Source organism: Carassius auratus, chromosome 19 (assembly GCF_003368295.1).
Source record: "Carassius auratus strain Wakin chromosome 19, ASM336829v1, whole genome shotgun sequence".
NCBI classification, from domain to species: Eukaryota; Metazoa; Chordata; class Actinopteri; order Cypriniformes; family Cyprinidae; genus Carassius; species Carassius auratus.
In genome coordinates, this window is record NC_039261.1 from 25,440,320 (window position 1) to 25,466,410 (window position 26,091).

The 26,091-nt window shown below is 35.6% G+C and overlaps 4 protein-coding genes across 4 annotated transcripts in view; 3 read left to right on the forward strand and 1 right to left on the reverse strand.

The window, feature by feature from the left end:
• LOC113119943 (coiled-coil domain-containing protein 106) overlaps positions 1-1,524 on the forward strand; it is a 3,705-nt gene extending 2,181 nt beyond the window's left edge. The window contains exons 4-6 of the mRNA XM_026289696.1: positions 23-145; positions 256-447; positions 1,092-1,524. Coding sequence (XP_026145481.1) covers positions 23-145; positions 256-447; positions 1,092-1,399 — 623 coding nt within the window. The 3' untranslated portion in view covers positions 1,400-1,524. The remainder of the gene's footprint in view (positions 1-22; positions 146-255; positions 448-1,091) is intronic.
• The window catches only part of LOC113120226 (oxidized low-density lipoprotein receptor 1), a 23,282-nt gene extending 15,129 nt beyond the window's left edge, over positions 1-8,153 (forward strand). The window contains exons 5-9 of the mRNA XM_026290157.1: positions 5,841-5,930; positions 6,039-6,110; positions 6,265-6,336; positions 6,460-6,611; positions 8,109-8,153. Coding sequence (XP_026145942.1) covers positions 5,841-5,930; positions 6,039-6,110; positions 6,265-6,336; positions 6,460-6,611; positions 8,109-8,153 — 431 coding nt within the window. The remainder of the gene's footprint in view (positions 1-5,840; positions 5,931-6,038; positions 6,111-6,264; positions 6,337-6,459; positions 6,612-8,108) is intronic.
• Positions 6,980-12,275, forward strand: illr1 (immune-related, lectin-like receptor 1). The gene is made up of 8 exons (XM_026289698.1): positions 6,980-7,085; positions 7,273-8,579; positions 9,744-9,875; positions 10,289-10,330; positions 10,458-10,529; positions 10,639-10,793; positions 11,345-11,454; positions 11,545-12,275. The coding sequence occupies exons 2-8, from the start codon at positions 8,504-8,506 to the stop codon at positions 11,717-11,719; spliced, it is 762 nt and encodes a 253-aa protein (XP_026145483.1). The 5' UTR covers positions 6,980-7,085; positions 7,273-8,503; the 3' UTR covers positions 11,720-12,275.
• On the reverse strand, positions 12,091-26,091 carry LOC113119944 (casein kinase II subunit alpha). The gene is made up of 14 exons (XM_026289697.1): positions 25,959-26,091; positions 22,889-22,959; positions 18,717-18,847; positions 17,331-17,442; positions 15,767-15,868; positions 15,582-15,632; positions 15,419-15,478; positions 14,836-14,919; positions 14,408-14,518; positions 14,195-14,296; positions 13,823-13,923; positions 13,582-13,730; positions 12,559-12,648; positions 12,091-12,478 (listed from the first exon to the last, which is right to left on the reverse strand). Exons 3-14 carry the CDS (start codon positions 18,815-18,817, stop codon positions 12,360-12,362), a joined length of 1,182 nt encoding a protein of 393 aa, XP_026145482.1. The 5' UTR covers positions 18,818-18,847; positions 22,889-22,959; positions 25,959-26,091; the 3' UTR covers positions 12,091-12,359.

Genomic DNA, 26,091 nt, shown 5'->3' on the forward strand with positions numbered 1-26,091 from the left:
GATCAAATTGTCTTTTTTTAAGGTTCAATCTCTAAAGTTGAATTCCTAGAAGCCAAGATCGAATGGCAAGAAAAAATGATAAAGGATCTGGAGCAAGAACGTAATTTCTTACGTGAGCAAATCCTGATGGGGAAGAAGACATCAAGTGAGTAAATTGAGAGGAACTTGTGTTTGCAAACTTAATTGTATTGAAAACTGAGGTGTCTGTTCATAACAAGTTGATCAATTTCACATCTTTCCACAATTTAATTAAAGCTCAACCAAAAGCAGTTGATTTGGAAGAGAGTGAAAATTCAGGAGATTCAGCCCATGATGACATTCCTCCATCATCTCCAAATATCAGCGATTCCTCCGACAGTGATGTTCTTATGGCAAGACAGAAAACAAAGCACACATGGCCATCAGCATCTGCACCAGTAGCTGGGCCTAGTCGAACTCATATGAGAGGTAAGAATAGCATTAATTGATTAAAAGCTGCTAATTTTTCAAAAAAAAAAAAAAACATTTATTTAATCCTCAAAGGTGCAAGGATTGCAGATCACAATTTTCTCAGTAGAAATTGCATTTCCTCTTTTTGGAGCCAGTGCCTATTGTACTTTTAACCACACATTATATAAACAGGTTATCCCATGCCTAGATTTTTTATTTACTTGATTTAAATGAGAAGTGGCAGTTGTTACATCACATTCTTGGGGACAAATCTTACAAATCTGTAGAATAATAATAATTTTTAAAAAAATACTCGTATTATATCTTACAACCTCACTCATACACTGCCACATGATTTCACTACATTCCAATGAGATTGGTTACATTTAATTTTACTGTAAAAGCTTTAAACTCCATACCATTAAACACTACTTCCTCTTCCTGCCCCCTCTCCTACTTATAAATTCTTGTAGGTGGTTAGTTTTAGGGAAGGGGTAAGGTCACAACTTCGATACTTTTGATTGGGCTGGGATTTAGTGGGTTTGAATTGAAAGTATTTGATGAACTTATACTATGTGCAGAGAGCATTCGCTCAATTTCATTAACTCATTTTTGACTGAGGTGTTTTTTTCAAATGTAAAATGGTATTTATTTTTTTTCAGTCAAAGGACCAGCTGAGGTCATCCGTAGATATAAGAAAGTCCTGAAAACCTTCAGCCGTGTCCGCACAATGACAGAAGCCTTCAGGGCAAATGGCGTGGATCGTGGAACTATCAAGATGACGGCTCCAATTGCAGAGCTCCACATAGTGGACCCAGAAACCTACAAAAGCCTGAAGTTCGATCCTGCGAATGAGACTCTCCTGTCTTTTTCTAAAAAGTGTGCCACCCACATTAGCCCTGAAAAAAAAGCCATAATAGAGGACATGAAATCTCGAGGGCAACTTCTTCCCTTACTGATGAAGTATTAAAATACTAACTTGCTGATTTGTTTGGTTCTGTTCTGCTGCTAGTGCGAAATGTTGAAAATGTGAGTTAAGCTTCAAAACAAGGCTACAGTGGGGCTTGAAAGTTTGGGCACCCCTTGCAGAATCTGTGAAAATATGAGTAATTTTCAAAAAATAAGAGAGATCATACTAAATGCATGTTATTTTTTATTTAGTACTGTCCTGAGTAAGATATTGTACATAAAAGATATTAACATTTAGTCCACAAGACAAAAAAAATGCTGAAATTATTAAAATAACCCCACTCAAAAGTTTGGGAACCCTTGGTTCTTAGTGCTGTGTTCTGTTACCTGATGATCCTCGACTGTCTTTCTGTTTTGTGATGGTTGTGCATGAGTCCCTTGTTTGTTCTGAACAGTTAAACTGAGCAGCGTTCTTCAGAAAAATCTTTAAGGTCCTGCAGTTTCTTCAGTTTTCCAGCATCTTTGCATATTTGAACCCTTTCCAGCAGTGACTTTATGATTTTGAGATGCATCTTTTCAGACTGAGGACATTTGAGGGACTCAAACACAACTATTTAAAAAGATTCAAACATTCACTGATGCTCCAGAAGGAAACAAGATGCATTAAGAGCTGGGGGTGAAAATTTTTGGAATTTGAAGATCAATGTAAATTGTACTTAATTTGTGTACCTGGAAACATACAAGTATCTTCTGTTGCTTACGAAGGGCAGAACTAAATGGAAAAAAAATGTATTTCAACAAAATAAGACAAATTTGGCCATCTTCATCATGTTCAAAAGTTTTCACCCCCAGCTCTTAATGTATCTTGTTTCCTTCTGGAGCATCAGTGAATGTTTGAATCTTTTTAAATAGTTGTGTTTGAGTCCCTCAAATGTGCTCAGTGTGATAAGATGTATTTCAAAATCATAAAGTCACTGCTGGAAAGGGTTCAAATATGCAAAGATGCTGGAAAACTGAAGAATCTGCAGGACCTTAAAGATTTTTCTGAAGAACGCTGCTCAGTTTAACTGTTCAGAACAAACAAGGGACTCATGCACAACCATCACTAAACAGAAAGACAGTCGAGGATCATCAGGTAACAGAACACAGTACTAAGAACCAAGGGTTCCCAAACTTTTGAGTGGGGTTATTTTAATAATTTCAGCAATTTTTTTGTTTTGTTGACTAAATGGTAATATCTTTTATGTACAATATCTTACTCAGGACAGTACAAAATAAAAAAATAACATGCATTTAGTATGATCTCTCTTATTTTTTGAAAATTACTCGCATTTTCACAGATTCTGCAAAGGGTGCCCAAACTTTCCAGCCCCACTGTATTTTGTCCTGTGCATGTTCTATGTTTAGGATTTACACAATACAAAATTTTGTTGTAAAGATTTACACACAGTTTTATACAGACTGCAGTACATTTGTTTATAACCTGCCAAAAGTAGATTAGCTACTAGTTCTTATTGAACTGTACAGGTTTTATCTTTGTGCTATTTTATTTTTGTTAAGTCATTTTGCTACTCTGTTGTTCATTGTAAGGCAATATTACATAGATGCTAAATTAAAGGAGATATTACTACTTGTGCCGTCTTTGATCTGCTACTGAATGGAAATCAGTCACTTTGGCAATGCATAGTGTTCCCTATGTTTCAGTGAACCAAAAGTAAACCAGATAACTTTTTTAAGGTGCAGCCTTAAGACTAAGGTTTGATAATTGAAGTACTTGTGTGCTGTAATGGATTTATTAAATTCGAAGAGAAGGCAGCTTTAGAATATGGAACGGGTATGGCTTAATAAGTGTCCAACTACTAGGGAATTGATAATGAGCAAGACTTCACTTTAGAATGGGTAACATATTCAGACTTATAAAGACTTAATTTAGAGTTAAGTGGGCACTATTAACACTTGTAGTTATGTGTGTTGTTACCTAAGAAGAGACTATTTTTATTAAGTGTTATTAAGAGAGAATGACTGTTCTTCTGTTACTACCAGCTTATAAGGCCTATAACCAGCAAAGCATATTAAGATCATAATTCTCATACAACAAATGCCTTACTTACTCCCAATAAGCAGTAACTATCAGTTTATTAAAGAAAAACTCTTAGTTAATGGTCTGTTAGGCATAGAATATGGTCATGCAGAATAAGGCATTAATATGGGCTTTATAAGTACTAATACACAGCTAATATGCTACTAATAAGCATGTTAATAAGCAATTAGTTAATAGTGAATATGTGTACCTTAATTTAAAGTGTTACCGAAAGTGCTTAATACTGTCACTCAAATGAGCGGAATTTTATTTTTCCTTCTTTGTACACAGACCTAAACACAGCTGATTAGCTGATTTTCTTTAATCATTATTATTTTCTCTTCTATGCTGCGTGTATAACAAGGTCAGGTTCAGAGGTGTGTCAGAACATTGCTATTGCCTTCTTTGCTAATTTAGGTTTATTGATTTGATTGATGAAAAAACTGAAACTCACATGTACACACAATTGTTAGCTGATTTTTCTTTTCTGATATAACACAATAATGTAAGCTGAGCATTTGCTTTGATGTTCTTGAGTATGCGGTGTGTTAAACACAGTCAGGTTCTAATGTGGGTGCAAAAAATCCATTAAAACTCTAGCAGAGGTTTGTCAGAGCATTGCCATTGTGCTATTGCCTTGTGGGTAAGTGAGAAATGTTAAATAAAGCAACATGGTAAAAATACTTACTTTCAATTCCTTTTACATTCTCCAAGATATTAACATTAAAAATTTTCATAACTCCATGTAGGACGTTTCTGTACATAAATGTAAGCACTGTGGCAATAGTAATGCAATATTTAGAAAATATACTCTTGTACTCTTGATATTCATGTAGCTACTTTTACTTAAGTAGACATCTGACTGTAGTACTTTTACTTGTACTTGAGTAAAATTTAGCAAGTAATGAACCTGTGTACTCTGTTCACCTCTGTCAACAGGTGTTGCATTCCTTCAGTCCAAAAAAAGCCCTACCCTCTTCCTATTTGATACCATACAGTTGTCAAAATAATAATTGGTCAGTTTCTATTAGTCCCACCCACAATTATGTTAATGCAGTGAGGATGCATGTTTGAAAATAGTATTAAATTTGAAAGTTGAATTTGAAAATAGTGAAACACATTCAGTATTTAAAAAGTAAATATTGGATTTCACGAATGAAATGTAAGTCCAATAGCACTGAATCCGGTCCGCCTATGAAACCAGACCAGCGGGGGATGGATCCGCTAAATACAGGTGCTTCTCAATAAATTAGAATGTCGTGGGAAAAGTTCATTTATTTCAGTAATTCAACTCAAATTGTGAAACTCGTGTATTAAAGAAATTCAGTGCAAACGGACAAAGTAGTTGGTTCTTTTCATTGTGATGATTTTGGCTCACATCTAACAAAAACCCACCAATTCTCAAAAAAAAATTAAATATGCTGACATGCCAGACATGCCAGTCAGCTAATGAAATGTTCACACGATATTACCATACTTTTATATTCTGACTTATAAAAACCATGTCCTTTTTATAATTATTTTTTCGAAACTTTCTCGCTTCTCAAGACGGCGCCCCGTCCATCATATAACCACAGCTGTTTTATTGCACTCCAGTCTCTGGTAAAACATGCTCAAACCACTGTAGCCTAATTGTACTCCATTAACTACGGACATCATAACATTTTAGTCAAGTAGGCTACCATATTATGACAAAATATTTTAATAAGTTAGAATTTGTATTTAACCTGATCACGTTTAATAAAAATACTTTTTAAGGTTAATTAAAACACAGCATGTCCACGATTATTCAAACAACAAAGTTATACAGCGCGCAAAGAATATTTACATTATTAAAGTATATCACTGAATTCATTCTAAAGTGTAAGCACTCAAAAAAATCTAAAAGTATTTTGCTTCTCGGTTTCTGATAAGAATCTGGCAGAACAGGTTCCTGTGAGAGTCTATATCCACATATAGCACATATACAATGAGCTAGCTCCATACAGATGGTCAATTTTACTCTGCATGTATGTGGAAAGTTACCAGAGACAGAGAGAGAGAGAGACAAACAACTCAAAATATTTTGTTTGCCACCTAGTGGCTAGCTGCAGTATAGGACATAAACCCCACTCTCTCCATAGAAGTGGACGTGAGCCGTACTTGGGAAAAATACAAATTTTGTTTGTCAGGTTTTTTTTTTTTTTTTTGGTAGTTCTTATCAAGCTCATAGAGTTAGCTTTGATGTGATTAAGTTAGCTCTTACAAACTGTTTTTTTTTTTTCTTCTTTATTTTTTCTTTTTTGATAATTCTAGTTTTAGGTGCATGGTATGGATTTATTTTTTAAAAACTGTATATATATATATATATATATATATATATATATATATATATATATATATATATATATATATAACAATAGTCTATATTGTCTTTAATCAGATAATCAAAAGCTTGCTGATTTTGAGTCACTGAATAATCAGCACATCATGATTTCAAAGCAACTGTCAGCTCAAGAGATAAACGGCACAAGTAAGAAAACGTTTCATTAATGGTAGAGCATAAGCATGTTTCATTTACAGTAGTATCTTAATCTGTTTTCTTTATATTTATGTATGTTTTTATTTATTTATTTCCAAGTTCTGATTAGAGAGCTAGAGGAATGTAAATCCAATTACACAAGAGTTAGAGAACACTTTCAACATCATGATGGTGAGTTGTCAATCCCATTAATTTGTATATACTGTATCAAAAGATAGAGAGAGAGAGAGAGAGAGATACAGAGTTCAGCAGTCAAAACTGCCTCAGTCTGAGTTCAATGCTCTAAAAAGCTGCTTGTTTCTTCTTTTTTAATTCTTTTGATCAGTAATGAAGAAAGAGTTCTTAATTCTTACAGCCAGATACAACACACTTAGAAAATGGTTGTCGTTTTACGATGGTGAGTAACAGTTTGCATAGAATGTGTGATCTAATATTTTTGCACATGGAACCAGTTTGATTAACCTTATGATCAAAATAATGGAATGTTTAATTACACTTTTTTATTACACATTCATCACAGCTCAGGTTTGTAATCTGTCTGTGGATGGCTGGATAGCTTGTCGTGGAAAGCTGTATTTATTCAGCTCTGATAAACTGAACTGGTCAAGCAGTCGAGATGTCTGTGTTTCAAAAGATGCCAAGCTGGTCACCATAACCAACCAATCAGAACAGGCAAGTCAGATCAATCATGAATTAATTGGTACTTCATGCAAGTGTTATGATACAAATAACTTTACTTACAGCTGATGGGTGTCACATCAGTCCAACTTTGTGGGATCTAGGTTTCTTAGGGATCTAAATTTAAGTTTTTGGGTCATCAGCATTCTAAATAATCTGCACTTGGGTTCTCTACCTCATAATCATTGTCTGTTTCATGACGGGGACTTGACATGGTTTATATTTCAATCATAAGAAAGTTTATTTTAAGAGCATTTTTATTTATTTATTTATTTACTTACTTATGTACTTATTTATACTTATACCTTTACCTATGCAAACTGTTACACTTTCCTATGTATTTATTCTCCATCAGAATTTTCTGGTTTCTAAAATAAAACAGACTCACTGGATTGGTCTCAATGATCTGGAAACGGAAGGACACTGGGTTTGGGTGAATAACCAAACTCTCAAAGAAACTAGAGTACAGTAAGAACTCTGCATGTGTGGTTTTCTTTTTCCTTCCAGTGTTTTTTGTTGTTGTTGTTGTTTGTTTGTTTTTTCTTATATTTTTAAAGGGATTACACATGTGTATTAGTATTGCAAAACCTCCAGTAATGTTTTCTAATTTTATTTTTTTACTTTAACCAAATGTATTATTGTTTGTTTCTTAAAGGCTCTGGTTCAGTGAGGGGCCAAGAGAACCTGATAACTGGAAAATTGAGGATCCATCTGGAGAGAACTGTGCTGCTCTGGGAGATGATAACGGCAATTTTCAATCTTGGTTTGATGCTTCTTGTAAAAAACGTAAAAAATTTATTTGTGAAAAGAAATATTAATTTACCTATATCATTGATACACAATGAAACATCAGTAATATATAATGTAGCTACTGTACACATGCAGAACAAATTCAGGTTTGGATTTGCTTACTTTTACCCAACTAAAAATGCTGCATTTCTCCTGTTCTGTCTTATACTAAATGAGATCTAAAGCAGATTTAAATAATAAAGCATAAGCTTTTTGATTTGATAGCTCATACTTCACTCATCTTGCAGTCAGTTTTAAAATCAAAATGACATGCAATTCTGTAATTCAATGCTTTAATATCATCTGTGAAACTGAAGATTAAAATAAATGTATAGTCAAAATCAGTTTTTTGCAGACATCTGAAGATAATGAGTGCTATAGATAAATTAACAATGTAAATGTGTGCTACAGCTATTTCAAGTCACAATAGGTCCCTGTGAAAAATTAAACTATTTAATCACTGCTTATTTGATTTTGTGTGTTTACAACATGCAGTTTTTGCCAGTTCTGGTTTGTTTTCTCAACAAGAGATCACTAAATGCAGTCTCTACTGATTCCTGTAGTATGTTTTATTGCTTGTGAAATTGCTCTTCTGTATTTCAAGAGGTAATACAGAAAATAGCACCACAATTAAATAGACATTACCAAATCATGCTGTTTATGTTGGAATTTCTGTTTTTGTTTTGGTCATTGCCCATATAGTCTATCAACTGCTGTCAGCATGTCAACATTGCACACTGCACCTAAGGGTTTATGTACAAGAAATGTCTTCTTTTTTGTTTTGTTTTTTGAAAGAAGCAATATTATTAACTATTTTGATAGAAGAGACAAGCCCAATGCAAGAAACACAAGACAGCTTGACAGAAAAACTAAATATGGGTGAGTGAAATGGGTGTTTAAAGACATAATTGTCATGAAACTTCTGTCATTTTCTTTTTTTTGGAAATGTCATCATATTTAGCCTAGGTTTTTTTTTTTTTTTGCTGCTGCTATACTGTCTGCCAATGATTGTTTCCTGTGCTACACTGATGTCTGTTTAAATAGTTTGTTGGACTTCCTTAACAGTCAGTCACTCAGACATCTGCCAGTTTAATGAAATGGATGCAATCTATTCAAATTCTGAAATTGTATGTTCAACAACTGCTTCAATTAACAAATGCTCCCGGTACAAAGGTAAGACAATTTATCAATCAAAAATCTAATTATGTCTGATAAACCATTTATTATTATTTAAAATTAGAATCATATTATTTATTAGTCAAATATTCTGTAGCCTTTATTTTACTTTACATGTAGTATTCTAATAAGAGTTCTGCACTGATGATTAATTATTCAGTGAAGCAGAACAAATACTTTTACACTATAAAATACACTTCAAATAAATTAAAACAAAAGATTGAATCTCCAAAGTACTATTCATTTTCATTAATTAATTAATTCATTCATTCATTCATTCATTCATTCGTTCTGTATCAAAATCATCAAACAGCACTATAAACTTTTATTAAAGAAATAAAACTTCTGAGTAAGAATGTGACATTTCCTTCCTTCAAGGAAGCGTCACAAACTGTGGCTAAGTTCAGATTCAATCTTTATCATACTTCTTATTTCACTCTGGTTTAAACTGGTTTTACCAATCATACAGAATATGGTGTGTGTGCATGTGCGTGTGTGTGTGTGTGTGTGTGTGTGAGTGCATGTTTTTGTGACATATCAGGACACAGCTGTATAATGACATGGGTATGACACAGGTATTACAAGGAGAGGGTGACTTATGAAGACATAACCCATGTCCCCATTTTTCAAAACTCTTATAAATCATACAGAATGAGTGTTTTTGAGAAAGTAAAAATGCACAAAGTTTCCTGTGTGTGAAGGTTAGGGTTAGGTGTAAGGTTGATGTAGGGCCATAGAATATACAGTTTGTACAGTATAAAAACCATTACGCCTGTGGGGTGTCCCCACTTTTCACAAAAACAAACGTATGTGTGTGTGTGTGTGTGTGTGTGTGTGTTATAGCCTACACTAAGTTATGGGAACACAATGTCCCCACAAAGATGGCAATTTCCTAAATCTGTTTGTACTGTACAAAATCATTACATCTATGTAATATTCCCACAAAACATGCAAACCAACATGCAGGTTTGTGTGTGTAACTCAAACCAATATTTATTAACATATTTGTCAAGTTCTTGTATTATACAGGATTAATCTGAAGAAATGTACATGTACATTTACAGCAACATATTTCTCATAAAGATATATATCTATATTGTATCTAGATCTTTTTCAAGCATTTGACTTTTATAAATAATTATTATAAACTTCTTATCACAGGCCAGGAGACCCTCAAGAAAGAAGTGACTGTTCATAAACAGATTAAAGTTCTTCTGATAGTTCTCAGTGTCTGTCTGGTCTTTGCTTTCGGAGGAGTTTGTACTCTGGCGATACTTCTTACACATGCTACACGTACAGTAACTCTTTTTGCTTCTAAACTCATCCTTAAATATGAGCACTTATATTATATCTACACATAATTCAGATGATATGATATGTATGATAGATAGATGGATAGATGGTTCTTTATAAATTTATATAGTTTATGTTTTATGATTTTATGTTTTAATGTAGCCAGAGCTATGGCATTATGTTTTATTGTCGTATATCAGTTGTTGTGTTACTTAATATATTATTTTTTTAGTTATCTTGTGCCTAGTATAACATCTTTGAAAATTAGCCTGCTGGCTAACACTGGCACATTTACAGTAATGTTGATTAATGTGCACTGTCCTAAAATATATATATATATATATATATATATATATATATATATATATATATATATATATATATATATATATTTTTTTTTTTTTTTAATTCAGACTTCAATGTGTCTGTGTCTGATCAGGACAACAATGCCACAGGTGAGAAAAAATTTAAGCAACCACGACATCATTCCAACATTCCAACAAATTTCATTCCAATTTGTGCAGTCAAAAAACTGTCGAATGCCCCACACCATCTCATCATCACTGTTTCTTTTGGATACAGATTACAAAGCACAGTTTGATGCGCTTCATAACCAGCATGAGGAGACGCTTAGAAAGCTGAACAGATTAAATTGTACGTCTTAAGATCTTAAGATAGTATGTCTTTACATACTCTGTAATATAAAGAGAAAATGTGTCTGAAATAATAAATAATTGATTCATCTCTACCTGTTTTACTAAAGACAGCACGGGTTGTGCTCTTTGTGCCGTCCACTGGGTTCATTCTGGAGGAAAGTGTTACTACTTCTCTAAGGTCAAGATGAACTGGACACAGAGTCGAGATCACTGTGTGACTCTAGGAGGACATCTAGTGATCATAAACAGCAAAACAGAACAGGTGTGTTCACCAGCTGATACATCCTTCTGAGATTTAATTTCATCTTCTACAGTTAAATAGCTCACATCGAAACAAATCATAATTATAACATGCATGTTCTCTATTGGACAACATTAAGACATTTTTAGATCCACTGATTAAAAATGTTAAGGTTAAGCTGTGAAACAAAAATACACTAACTTAGACTAGTAAAGTCAACTTGAAACAGAACCAGTTTTACTTATGTCAAGATAAAGAAGTCAGGGGTCATTTATTTGTGGTTTAGCTGCTTCCTGAAAGGACTCTGCAGACTGGTTGAGAAAGTGTCTTGTTTTCATGTTTGTAGAGAGCAACTTTGTGCGTTCTTAAGGAATAATTATGCACTATTTACTGATGGTACAGAAATTTGATGTGTTTTCAGTAGAATATGAATAATTTACAATATGACCTGGAATGTGCTCAGCTGTGATTTCATGACTTTAAATACTATACATTTCTCTGTTCTGAGCCTTTTGTGCATTACATCAGATCTCACTAGATGCATGATCACTGTTCAATTTGTTCTCCTTCAGGATTTTGTTACTTCTAACGTTAAAGTATCCCATTGGATTGGTCTCAATGATTTGGACACTGAGGGTCACTGGGTTTGGGTGAACAACCAGCCAGTTAATGATTCAGTAGAGTAAGATCTACATTCATGTTTAAAATACAATCTTTGAATTGAAAGAACAATACTAGAAGCAGATGTGTTTCGTTTTTTTCTCCACTGCAGATTCTGGATTAAACGAGAGAACGGAATCAGAGAGCCTGATAACTGGACTAAACACCATCCGGATGGTGAGGACTGCGCTGGTCTGGGACGTTCTATCAGAGACACAGATTTCTGGTCGGATGCTTACTGTTTTCTAGAGAAAAGATTTGTGTGTGAAGCTCCTGCAGCAGTTTAGTTCACCGCTCCCGAATAGATTTTGGCCAGTTGCTCATTACTACTTTTTAATGAAACATCTGTAAGCTTCGCATTAAATGTAAAGCAGTTTCTGCTTTTAACACACACACATATATATTGTTTTTTCGAGTTGAATGCCACCACAAAGTCATAATCACAAATAAGGAACTTTCTTTGGGCCCAGGGCTTCCAGGTTGTGGGCATGTTTGTGAAAAAATATGGCATCTGTATTATTGGTAAACTTTTTTAATTTACAATAAAATTACTTTGGAAAAGAGCATAGATGGAAATATGTTTCTTGCACCGTATGATATTATTTCCCCAAACCTGCAGACTAACAGCAACTGTTCAAGTAACAAACGGAAGCCAACGTAGGGACATATAAAATAAATTTTATTATCCATTTTTCTGAATTTCTACACTGTAGTGGCTTTTATATAGACACCATCATCAGGAAAGACTGCTGGACACTGACACAACATCACTGTCTGCTGTGTGTCCGAGCTTCAATATATAATTACTGTATGGAAAAAAGAAAGGGAAAAAAAAAAAAAAAAAAGGAAAAAAAAAGTTTTTCTATCGTTTGTTTACACTCAACATAAAAATGTAGCCCAGGGCAGAGAGAGCATGAGCGAGTCTGTTCAGGGCTGGGCACCAGTGGCTGCAGGAACCTGTGTGGCAAGAGCACTGGGAGAGGAGATGACAGGAGAACCTGCGATGCTGGCCATCGCCTGGGACGAGGACATGGATGTGACGCCTCCTACAGGCAAACAGACACAATGGTTTGTCAGCATTTGTGAAATCTCCTAATGCAAGTTCACTCAGAAAGCACACACTGACCTGTGATCATACTGGACGTGCTGACTGGAGTGGAGCCAGTGGACAGTCCTGAAGTGGAGCCCATCCTCGCCTGCTCCTTCACGATGGGATCTGACACCAGACATGAACACAGCGATGAAATCAATGTTCAGGACAGTGCAAACTATTTCAAAGTTCTTGCTAAAATATTAAAAGATTTCTGCAACACAGGAAATGCGGATGGAATTACAGAATTGAGTAATACAAATATAATTTATAGCAATGAACAGGGATCGTCACGGAATTTGACAATGTTTGAATCTTAAGAGAATTACACAATTTTATTTGGCATATATACACCCAGAAACTGAAAGGTCTTAATGATAACCCAAGAAAATGTAATCCGTTTTATACTTGACAAAAATATATTACTATTTACAATAGCAGAATAGAATGTACTTCTCAAAGTAGTAATAATATAATCAAATTGTTAAAACATTGAGGAATAACAATTTTATTCATAATTTGATTACATTTTAAAAGATTAAAAATAGCTTTAATTAAATCATGATTTCAGAAAAATGTAAATAGGCAAAATTAAATTTCTGGAAAAAAAAAAACATTTACAGTGCCCTATAAAAATGGTAATCAATTACTACATTTTTATTTAATCATTTTACATTATTATTTCTGAATAATATTAAAAAAAAAATATGATCTCCATTGATAAGACTTAGTTTTTTTATTATCAAATTTAATTAAAACATTAAATCAGGGGAAAATAAAGGCCCTAGAATCATCTGTAATCTTAAACTGTAATGTTTCAGGATTTCAATTAATTAGACATGCTCTTTGATTAATAACACTTATCCTGAAAAACAACAGGAAAAAATTTGAGAAAAAAAAATTCATAAGGCCCTGCAACCCTTTTCATCGCTGCTAAATACCTTTACAGTCATTTCAGCACAATATGATGTGTGTTTTAAAAAAAAAAAAAAAAGCACAAACACTATACATTCTGCTTTTAACCGCAGTGGTGTTTTGAGACAGAGAGCAGACACTCACAGAAATAAGGATGCTCCATGGCCTCGCGCGCGGTGAGACGAGCTTGGTGGTCGTAGCGCAACAGTTTGTCCAGGAAGTCCAGAGCTTCAGTACTGACCAGGTGCTGGTTCTCACTGTGGACAAATCGTTCCCACCTTTTCCGGGAATGTCTGGAGAAAGAGGACGAATGAAAGACATTCAAATCAAAATTGCAGTTAAAAGGTACTACATGCATAGAAAACTATCCCATCTCTCAACGTACCTTCCCAAAATGTCATTAAACCGTGGGTCGAGCTCAATGTTGTATTTGTCGATGTAGTCATAGAGGTCTTCTGTTCCCAGAACTTTGGCAATCCGTACAAGCTGGAAAAAAAGAGACAGAACTGGTTAAAAACAGCAGAGGGCAGCGGACACCTCTCGACAGCACAAACACAACACTGCAGTCATGATTACTTTTGATGGCCAAACCAGAAATGAACATCATCCTGGTTTACTTGTGTTAAAATCATGAGGCAGTATTAATGCATTTTATGTATGTTTATTTACTGAAATCAAAAAGGGGTACTACTCGTGTATTTGATTAAAATCAAGGCAACAATGAATATTTGAAAAGACCTAAAGCAGCAGGTCTCACCTGATCATAATTGTCGTGTCCATGGAAAAAAGGCTCTTTCCGGAAGATCATACTCGCCAACATGCAGCCTAAGCTCCACATGTCTAAACTGTAGTCATACATCTGTGGGACAAAAGCAACATGAGCTATAAAAGATGTGCACGTTTATTTACCAGATGCTTGTACATTAGTCTTGTTTCTGTCCCTACATCTCATTTCTCGTGTCATTCTCACCTGATAGTCCACCAGCAGTTCAGGTCCTTTGAAATATCGAGATGCCACTCTGACATTGTACTCCTGACTAGGGTGATAAAACTCAGCCAAGCCCCAGTCTATCAGACGCAGCTAAATGACAAAACACACACAATCAGATAAGAATCAAATGTACTTTGTCAATTGGGATTCATAATTTGTGTGATTCACTCAACATCTCACATCAGCGTCAGTGTTGACGCAGAGAACGTGCAATTTGTAGACATTTAAATTCGATCTTGGTTAAATGTGCTCGACGTCACAGCAGCAAACAATGCTTCTCTTTCACTACAGCTAACTCTAATTTTTGATTGGTGCATGTATGCGAGCTCATCATAATTCAGCCAATCAAACTTGCAGAATGGAATGGCGTAACACAACTGCTGGCCTGAGTAATAAATGGGCAGTACCTTTCTGTGTTCATGGTCGATCATTACATTGTGTGGCTTCACATCTCTGTGCATAATTCCCATACTGTGGCAGTAATCCAAAGCCTGACCAAGAAAAAGAGACAATCTCACAACTAGACATGACATTACAAATAAATCATTTATAAACATAAAAACTAAAAGTAGCTGATGAAATATTAATGGAATTTTAGTAGAATCTTTGAATACAATATTGAAAAATTATCAAAAAGAAAATGGTCTATCAGAATTTTCATTACATTTATTAATACTCAAAACAATGTTTATTTTATAACAAACAAAATCAGTTTTTTAATTTTCTCACACACAGCTGACTAACAGCAAGTGTACATGAACAATGTGCTATAACTGTAGCAATAAGAAGCTGTTGAGTAACACTTATAGGTGAAGTGTGTAACATCTGAGCAATCTATTAGTACCAAACAAAAACATAGAAAGTGGCCCGATGGTGTGCCAATACACAGAGATGAGATCCCCTGTTTGTTGGCTGATGAGGGGAGAGTTTTTGGCATAAACAAAACTAATTTAGGTACGGACTTTAAAGGTAATATCAGAAAGAACTTACCTTTAGGATCTCAAACATGTAGAACCGAATGTCGTAGTCCGATAGCGTTTGATACAATTGCTGCATAACAGAACAAAAGGATGCTTGAGTTTGACTGAACCTGAACTTTTTTTGTTACATTTAATTGAGGTAGCAGAATTAATTGAGCAGATATTGGATTTACCTTGAAGTCTGTGTTGTTCACATGTTCAAAAACCAGAGCTGGGGTTCGAGACTTCAGGGAGAAGCGCAAGAGACTTCAGTTAGAGACACATTTAAAACACTAGGTACATGAATGTAGCTTCTGTAGCTAGAAGTTTGATTTCACATGCTGCATTCTCAACTACATCTTGAAGAAAGCCAACTGACCACAGGATCCTTGACAATGTCTAGAAGTGAGATGATGTTGGGACCGCCTCTCAAATTCTCCAAAATTTTAATTTCCCGCTTGATTTTCTTCTTCTTTACTGGCTACATATGGAAATAAAGACAAAAAGGCAACACAAAACCATAAAAGACAAAATAAAACTTAACTTCATAACCTGACATTTCAGAATTGAACTGAATATTCAGTGGGGAATAGTGCACAATAAATACATTTCCACTAATTTATGATTTCTGGCTAGAAAAATGTAAGAAATATTTTCTATATTCTATATAATTTAATCTAATTTTAACATATATAAATTACATATGTAGAAAATCTATCAAATTTAAGGATAAATATTAAAAATCTTTACTTTACAAATAATTTTGGAACAGTCATAAAAAGTGGGTTCTAGGATTATCAGTTTTTTTTTTTTTTTTTCAACCACCCACTGCCTACATCAGACCAAAACATTTATTTCACTCCGATAAAGGTTTTCAAAAGGGACAGCTTCAAGAATATCAATCCAAACTCGAACGTATGCCCCCACAGGCACATCTATATTATCGCTCCATTCAGAGATATTAAGAACGTAAACATGTAAAAATTTAAATTTAGATTTCACTTAGGCCCAATTTACACTAGTGCGTTTGCATTTTAAAATAGCTTTTTAGAATTAAAACGATCCACGTTTACACTGGCGTTTTTGCTGCATTCCAAAACGATCTCCGTACACTCCAAAAAAAAACACAGGATCACCTAAAAGTGTACGCAAAAAAAAGTCACTGGCAGGTTCAACAATAGAGCATAATTATGGTTCATGATAAGGTTACACAGTCATCAAGGATACGCAAAGATCACGTGTGTTGCCACGCCATCATTTTCAAAAGTCTACATTTTGGTCCATTTACACAAACACACAAAAGACTTTTCAAACTAAAATGGTGTCAGCAGCATTTTCAAGTCTCTGTTTTTGAAAAGTGGAAAACACTGGAGTAGTGTAAACTTACAAAAAAGTTCTACGTTTTAAAACAGCAACACACTAGTGTAAACAGGGCCTCAGTCTTGCAGTACAGATGAATTTGACACAAAGACATCTAATCTGACCAAGTCTAGATTCAATCCGAGCGGCTTCATCCTTCGTGTCTCCAGGCAGGGGAAGTTCATTGCACACGAATGGCTACATTACAGGACAACGGTGCTAATCTTCAAAACTATTTGTCACTTAGCTTGAAAAGCAGCTCTCAGTTTGTCGTGTGATATCGCTAGAATCTAAAGCTCTCTCTGGTTAAGAGGAGGAGGGGGCGAGGAAAGAATTCGCCAGGCGCCCATTAATCTGAACGCCGGCCAGCAGCTTCTGGTTTCGATACCATCCGCTGCCTACCATAACGTAAACAGCCTCATCTCAGCAGGCGTTCTCCTCAACTACTCAGAAAATGAGAAGCTGGAGAGGACGTGAAGTCCTAGAGTCTTTACCGTCCCACTGAATTTAACCTGACTTGACCGAGGACTGGTCAGAGTGCTGTTAAAGCAGTCTGGAACAACAACAACAACAACGCTCGTCACCTTGAGTATTTTGACGACTACTTTCTCGTTGTTTGTGATGTTGATGGCTTCAAACACTTCACTGTACTTTCCTCGGCCAAGTTTCCGTACCAACTGGTAGTCATCTTGATTCCTGTTGACAAGACCGACAGCTGTTAATACAAGTGCAAATGAAATGGCAGTCCAGACAAATAAAGACATCAGCCCTGTAAACCTGCAGAGAAATATTTCACACTACACTGCATGATGCCTGTATGTTGGTTTCAATCAACAATAAGGCCCTTGAGACCCCTGTAATGTGTTAAATTCAGTTGAATTAAGATTAAAAACAGCCAATTCTGGGTTTTAGTTTCAATAACTCATAGAAGCAGTTTCATGAAAACATTGGTCTCGGAGTTATATTATTTAAATTACATCGATTTCTGTATTACTGAAAATGATAAGAATCTGTAAAATAAATAAAAACTAATGTAAGGTATTGCAATGTATAAATACTGCACTGGCACAATAATATCCTTTTTAATTCACTAATTAATTATTCAGAGAAATTTCTGAAGCGGTTAAACTAAATTATTCAACAAAGCCAACTAAACAGAATGATTCACTTACAAATCAGACATCAATTATGGCTTGTGAGCAAGAATGAAATAAAAGATGAGCCTACTTAGAAAAAAAAAGCCATTTTACATTGAACAGGTTGGGGTCAACAAGATTTTTTCATGTTTTTGAAAATAGTCTTTTATGCTTGTGAAGGCTGCATTTATTAGATTGAAAATATAGTAAAAAACAGTAATGCACTGTGAAATATTTCTACAGTTTGAAACAAGTGATTGAATATATTTAAAATGTAAATTTATTGTGGTGCAAAACTGTATTTTCAGCATCATCACTCCAGTCTTCAGTGTCACATGATCCTTTAGAAATCCTTCTGATATGCTGATCTACAGCTCAAGAAACATTTATTATCATCAATTATTTCATATTATAAATGTTGAAAACTGTTGGTTGGTTGATTAACTTTGTCACCAAAGGGAAATAGTTTTCCACAGCAATGCACTTGTTTAACACACAACTTAAAAAAGATTTTTCTTAATGTTGTGCTGCATAACATTTGTGAGGAATTCTTTGATAAATATAAAGCTTTTTTTGCTCTTTTGAGCATTTTTATGCATGCTTGCAGATTGAGTGTTAATTAAACTGACCCAAAACTTAAAGTGGTGTATATTCAGAGTTTTCCCGGCCTGGAAAATACATTTTTAAAATACAAAGATATTTTCAGGTTCTTATGACTATGGTAACCCTGTAATTTCCTTAATTTTTGGTGATCTTCAGCTATCCAGATGTCTTTTAATTTAACCCAAACTGCATAAATCCAGATCTTTTTTTTTTTTTTATCTCATCACTCACCCCCACTCTACGACGTGAGATTCATAGTCCCAGTATTCCCGTGGTCTCTGTGTGTTGACGTCTGGATAAACACGGGATCGACTTGTGACAGGGCTGGACATGATCGGGACGTATGGCTGCTCTTGTCAGAGCTGTGAACACAAACAAAAAAAACAATCAATAGAGGGACAGCACTATCAGGCCAATCTGCACTCATAAGATCGACTGAAATAAAAGGCTTGGGGCCTGAAATCTGTGGCCTCATTTGCACGTGGATTTGGTACAGAATCAAAGGGAAGATGAATCTACAACTGGGATGTTTGGTTTTACAGGCCCCCGGCCACGACACGGACCCCTGACTGTCTGATAAACTGGATTAAAGTTCTGAATCTCTGCCCAGATAGAGGAAAGTTTTAATCTAGATGCAAGCAGACCGAGGAAGACTAGACCACTGCAGTCCAAAAGGTGTCAGCACATTCTTTCAGGGTTGAAAACACACAAAATGGCTTAAGGACACAATACTGATTTCTTTGAGGCTTTTCATACATTTAAATTAGATCAATTAGAGTATACTCTACATATAACAAAAGAGAATGCTGAACTTAACCATGAAAGAGCTCCAGGTGGTTACTGGATGTTTCAGGATAGTGGGTGGTTGCAACTCATGTTCGTATTTCATTACTATTTTATCATCCACCAGTGGAAAACCACTTTTTAGTAAAATCACAGTTCTAAATCTGCCATGTGATTTGAGGTAGAAGTTACGTATGGAGGACTCTTATTTTGTTTAAAAGGAATGGCTTCAAGTCAACAACAATGATAACAAAAGATGTAAATTGATGGACTGTTTGGACTCTCATTCTGACAGCACCCATTCACTGCAGAAGATCTATTGATGAGCAAATGATGTAATGCTACATTTCTCCAAATATGGAACAAGAAGAAACAAACCCCTCTACATATTGGAAGGCCTGAGGGTGAGGACATTTTTATCAAACTTATAATTTTAAGTGTTATATTTTGCTACTGGGGCAAATAGGAACTCCAAAATAATATTTTGTAGCTATTGCTTATGCTGAACAAATCTTCAGTAATGATTTATTTATTTACCTTTTAACGCCATGCCAGCATAAAGGGTATTTTCATGGCAATCTCTGAATAAATTATACAAGGTATAATAAATAGAAAATCAATCTATTTTACGGCAGCTCTGAATGAGTCTCATCACATAAGGGACACATAAGTACTATTTAAAGGGTTGCATTCACACTGAATGTGGGTACTAGGACGTGACGTAAGCTGGTCGACAGCGACGTCATTTGTGCGGGGCATTCAACAACATTAACGAAGAAGAATAACGTTAACAAGAGGATGGAAGACGCTGTGATCAGAGCTGTGTCTCGCTGTTTCACAATAATGAAGCGATTGATAGAAAGGAAAGAAGGAATCTCCAATGACAACTGGCTGTGCTACATTTGCAAGAAGTGCCTGCACTTCAGCGTCCCTGTATTTATTGCTGTCCATCACACTTGCGAAATAAGTTGACAATATTTACAGTATGTTACACTGTGTTTTAAATCATGCCGGGTGAGGGTGTTTTTGAACGCGTCTGGCGAATCAGTCTACTTACGTCACTGTTAGTACCAGTTGTGCTGGTTAGACCCTGCTCCGGAGTAGGAGCAAATTTGGTTTTCGAAAAAGGCAGTCCGGTACTAAAAATCACACCTAGTTCCTGCGGTTCGAAAACACCCAAAAGTGGGTAGTTCCACAACTAGTTCTGGTACTATGAAAAGGTTCCTGCGGTGGCAAAAAAAACCCTATTGAAAACAGGAACCTCCTGATTTAATGAACAACCATTTTGATACAGTACTGGGATCAGTGCTGTAATGGAGACTGGACTGCAGAGGACCATAACATGATTAGATTTCAGATGTCTGTTCTCCTGTAATTTGGCTTAACTGGCTTAAAAGAAAACCAAATCATCACTTGGTCACCCTAACCCCATTGTGAAGCCATATTAGAGACAACTTAGACCAGAATCTGCTTAAAAACCATTCAGTTCCCTCTCAGAAAACTTTATTTTTATTAATTCCCTTGAAAGCTTCACAACTACATATTCAGAAGGACATCTCTGCCCATTGCACTGTTTCTTACAGTTTTTTTTTTTTAAGTTGTCAACAAGTGTTGTTTTTAAGAAGGCGTATTAAGTTAAAAACAGCCAAACAGGTTGAAAAATAAAACGTCCATCCAGATGATTTTTAGCATGTCATATGTAAATCCGACTTAAGTAATGCATCAGATCAGGTTAAAAAAAATCATGAAATCAGCCTAATTATTCATGGTTTCCCCGAAACCAATTAATAAACTAATCATTCAGGAAACTCACCAACTCTTGGTTTTTAAACGTATTTGGCACATCCCTATTTATGAATGCTAAAGAAATCAAGCAGGGACACTGGAACACAAAACACATTGATGCTAGATGGCGTGTATGGGAAACTACCATCAGAAACAATGGATAATTTTGTTTTGCCAGATGGGATTTTGGTTTGATCACCATTCCAAAGATTCCTGCCTCCTCCGACGGCCACCTCAGAAGAGCGCTGAACCTGATATCACATGATTCACAAAGCCTGCATTCAGTAGCAGCCATTACTCGTATCTCAGACCAAAAATGACATGGATCTAATCAACAGATGGACGAGGACCAAATATGTAGACGCATTTTAACTCCTCAATGTGTCAAATGAGGTTTCAAAGAACTAGGGATGGGCATGATTAATCGACGATCGATAATTGATCGTTAAGATTTTCCTCGATCATGTTAATTTGTTATCGATTAATCTAAAGCATTTTTTTTTAATCTAATGCAGGTTGCGTTGCGTAGTGCGAGTCTTCAAGCAATTAAATGAATTTCACTGTGTGGCAGCAATTAAATATTTTACCACCATGGGGCAATATTTGACACCCTACTCGGTTATCTGTGATCTTCCGTTTTGATTTCAAAGAATAATCATGAAGATGTCACGGCGAAGTGTGGCGTGGGACCATTTTGATTTAAAAAGCGAACTAGTTAACTGCAAACATTGCGATGCCGTGTTTAAGTACAACACGGCCACGACTCAAATGATGTACCTATGCATCCCGGCAAATTTTCATGAGGCTTTAACCCTTTCGAGTCGATTAACGCATATATGCGTTTTGAGTCATTTTCTCCTGATAACCCCTGATAAATTACACTCTCAGTTTTAATCGTACAGATAAGAGCAATACATCAATACAATCGAGAGCAATACAATCGAATCTGTAAAGGGTCTAGTTTTTTTTGGATACAGACATAATAACAAAAAACCTTTGTGCACTTATAAAATAAAGATAACAAACAAGGTGCGCTGTCTACAGTCTTTGTCTCCGCTGATCGTCATGTACAAACATTTCATTAAAATGAACCGTAACTCCGTGAATACTCAACGAAGAGACATGAGAGAGATATCTATAGAAAGCCTGGAATGTGTTGGCGAAAACAAATATTCTGAGATAAAGTAATCCATATGAAAACAACGCAATGTCTTTTTTTCATATCTTCCTTCATTATATTTAATGTGACCACGCCCCCGCGCTGAACGCGCTATTCAGATTCAAACTGACGCGCGGCTTGAATACGCCCACACAGAAGAAAAGGCAGCGAGACTGTTCTTCAAGTTTTTATTTTATTTTACTGTTTGCTTCGCGATAAGAGGACTAAAACATAATTCACCCCAAAAAGATGTGATGTGGTTGATGATTTGAGAAATGGATTTCCTCAGAAAAAAGAATGAAGCACTTTATTCAGACTCAAAACGCATATATGCGTTAATCGACTCGAAAGGGTTAAGAACGCCTGCTAGCAGCTGCAGGTTCCGCTGCTTTAGAGCACTGCATATGCACGCGGATATATGTTCGGTTTGCCTGAACGTAGTTTAACTGTCTGCCACAAGTTGATCTTGTAATAAAGGTCTCACCGAGGAAAAACACGCTGTATTTTTGTATTCATTGCATTTTTTTTATTATAAAAATTAAATAATTAATTATATTATAAAAATATTAATGATTAATCGATAGTCGATCGTTAATTCTCCCGACGATCGACTAAGACAATTTAATCGAATGCCCATCCCTACAAAGAACACAATGGTAATTTAACCCTGACTCACCTAAAATTGTACTTGTGGGCAGCCTTAGGGAATCTTGCAATGATTTTACACGAGGGTGACGCTCCAAACACCTGCAAGGCAAAGCAAAACAAATAACTTTAAGAATCGACACTGACATCAGTATTTGATTTGCAAAGATGTTTGGTTGTTTGTATGAACAAAACCGGTTGTGTGCAGCCAAACCAGGCCACTGACAAACTCAAAGCAACATGTGTAATGAACACATCAAGTGATGATGCAGTCAAAAATACAATCATAAACATTCATTAGGAAACATGCAGCCATTTTCCATCTGTCGGTCAGAAATGAGTGGATCTCAATCACTAGTGCACAGATAGGGATCCAAATCTACATTGGATCACACTAGGATGTAACAAGGGCATCAGCAAATTTAAGACATTTTTGGACCAGCACAAATAAAATGCATACTGTAAGTCCATTATGAATTTCATAATCGCAGTTTATAATCACAGGCGATTCATCTGCGATTATGAATGCGATTTTGCATATCTTGTCAGTGAACAATGGTTCTGTGTAGTAAATGCTGCTCCATCTGAATGCACGTGCTGGAGATTTACATCTAATCACAGAACCGGCTTTACTGTCAATGATACGCATGAGAAACGCACGTAATTTATCGTGCAGCCCTACTTTAAACCATTTCCAGATAAAGTTTAATAATCACGTTAGGCCATATTCCAATTGCGCAAATTTAACGGGCGTTCACACTAAAACATACATAACATTGTTGGACACTTGAAAACATTTGGAGTTTACTCGCTTAATTCGCACGTGAAACTCTCTTCACAACAGACACGAATTTGCGTCATGGGACGGGCTTCTGCCAGTTGAGTTCACGAAGCATTGTGATTTCAAATACCATTTATTCTGATAATTTAAAATGTTTAATGATAGCGCCTATTTATAAAGGTTTTTCACCAATTTCGGAGATCAGCTCCGTGCTCATGTTACAGACAAGAGCAGTCTCGTCTCGGCTAGTTTTTCCTGACATTTGCCGCTGTCTCTGATGTCTCTTTTGTGGTTAAACATAAAAATATAATTCCTCCATTGTTGTTTCAGGTTTTACCTCCGCTTCGTTGTAATCACGTCACTACTAGAGCAAGCTCCTGATTGGTTAATGTGGTGCAAATTTTCACCAAAGTTCAGATTTTTCAACTCAGGTGATTCGAGTGATGTACATGTAAAGTCAATGCAAAGATGCGAATAGACATCCTGGGGTGCGAATAATGGTCGTTTTGATGTGCATACCGCATGATTCGTGCAAATCGTGCCGCAGGATGTCTATTCCCATCTTTGCATTGACTTAACAGGTAAATCACTTGCGCTTAAAGGGTTACTTCACCCAAATATCAATGACTCGAGAACGAGTCAATCTTTCGTTCGTTGTCTGGCTCGGCACGGTGTTCATCTTAAGTTCTCTCTTCACAGCAGTTCAGTCAGTGTTTTGTTTCATTGGTTTGTTTTAACTCAGAGGGAGTGTCAGCCACATTAAAAAAAAAAGTTAACAGCTTAAGTCATTTGTGGATTAATGCTTATAGGAGACACGAACATTTTCAAACGATTAAGTTCGATTTGGTGAACTGGTTCAAGAAGATCCGGTTACATCGAGTGATTCATTTGCAAACCAGATATCACTACACTGCAGTGAACGTGCTCACAACAGACTGGAAGAGAAGACATTGCTGAATAAAGTCATAGTTTTTGCTGTTTTTTGGACCAAAATGTATTTTCGATGCTTCAAAAAATTCTAACTGACCCTCAGATGTCACACGGACTACTTTGATGATGTTTTTATTACCTTTCTGGATATGGACAGTTTACCGTACATAGATTTTCAATGGAGGGACAGAAGAAATCCGTGCCCAATCAAAAAATATTTTGGTCATGTTTAGTATAAATTTCCTTTAATTAAATAAGCATATAACAGTATTGTTTCCAACCACTTACCACAATGTAGGTACTTCCTGGAGATCAATCTATATCCAAACAAACATCAGTAGATAAACCGAGACATAAAGCAGGATGTGTGTCAATACCTACCTTATATCACAGTTTTTATATTTCCAAGTATCCTATAATTGTTGGAACAATCAGTGCATTTTCCTAATAAAAAGACGGTCTCAGTGACTTACTCTTAAAAAAAACACTTAGCCTATTTGACCAATCACCTTTTTGCCTGTATTTTACCTTTTTGTCTATATTTTTTTTTGACCAACACAGACTTGTTTTAAATTTTTCTACAATGTTTAAAAACGCTGGCTAGATAGTTAGCACACTAGATTTTTTTATTCAATTATGCTTTTGAGATCAGAGCCTCCATTGATTAACCCAACAAACCAGTTCACCACAATGCAGAATGATCCTAGATAAATAGATTTAAATAAAAGGTTTTCACACAGTTAAACCTTTAACCTCATATAAAGCTAATTTGTTTTCATGAAAATAACTTATAAACCTTTTTCAATTTAAATTAAATTGACTTGATCTCAATAAAAAATTATCTCTGATGAGCTTAAAACATAATTTGCAGCCTTTTCAAAAACCACACAAGATCCAAACAGGGTGTTAAATATTTTAAAACCATTACGAAGGTTTCTACAGATTTATGAAGGAATAAGAGATTAAATATAAGAATGACGACCAAAATCATAAATGGAGCTCAAACCCTCATTCAGTTCAGGATGTAGAGCATCAGTTAGGAGCTAAACTAAGTCTGTCTAAATTGTACACACTCGTAACCACTCAGCTAGTTTATTTTCAAATAAATCTACACTTAAGCACATTCTCAATAACATTTAAGTGTTAAACTATTCAAACCCCATTAAATCATCGAGTTTCTCTCATATTTCATTAGCATATAATCACGTTAGCCACAGCCATGCTAACGTTCCATCGTCAACACAATAAACACATTTCTAAAGACACAAGAAGCCATAATACCTCATATAAAACCCCATCATCTTCATTACAATGATTTAAAGATCACATATATGTTAAAAGTTTACACTGAAACACACAAAGTATTAGTCTAAAGGGCGGTTTGTATTACCTCTCAGCTCTGTGTTAATATGGCCGCGGCGAGGTTAGCGCGAGGAGACGCGACGCTCTTCCGGTCCTGCAGGGGGCGCGTATCAATGGCGCTCGCGCTGATCCTGACTTCCGGTCAAAGTTGCTACTGGTCC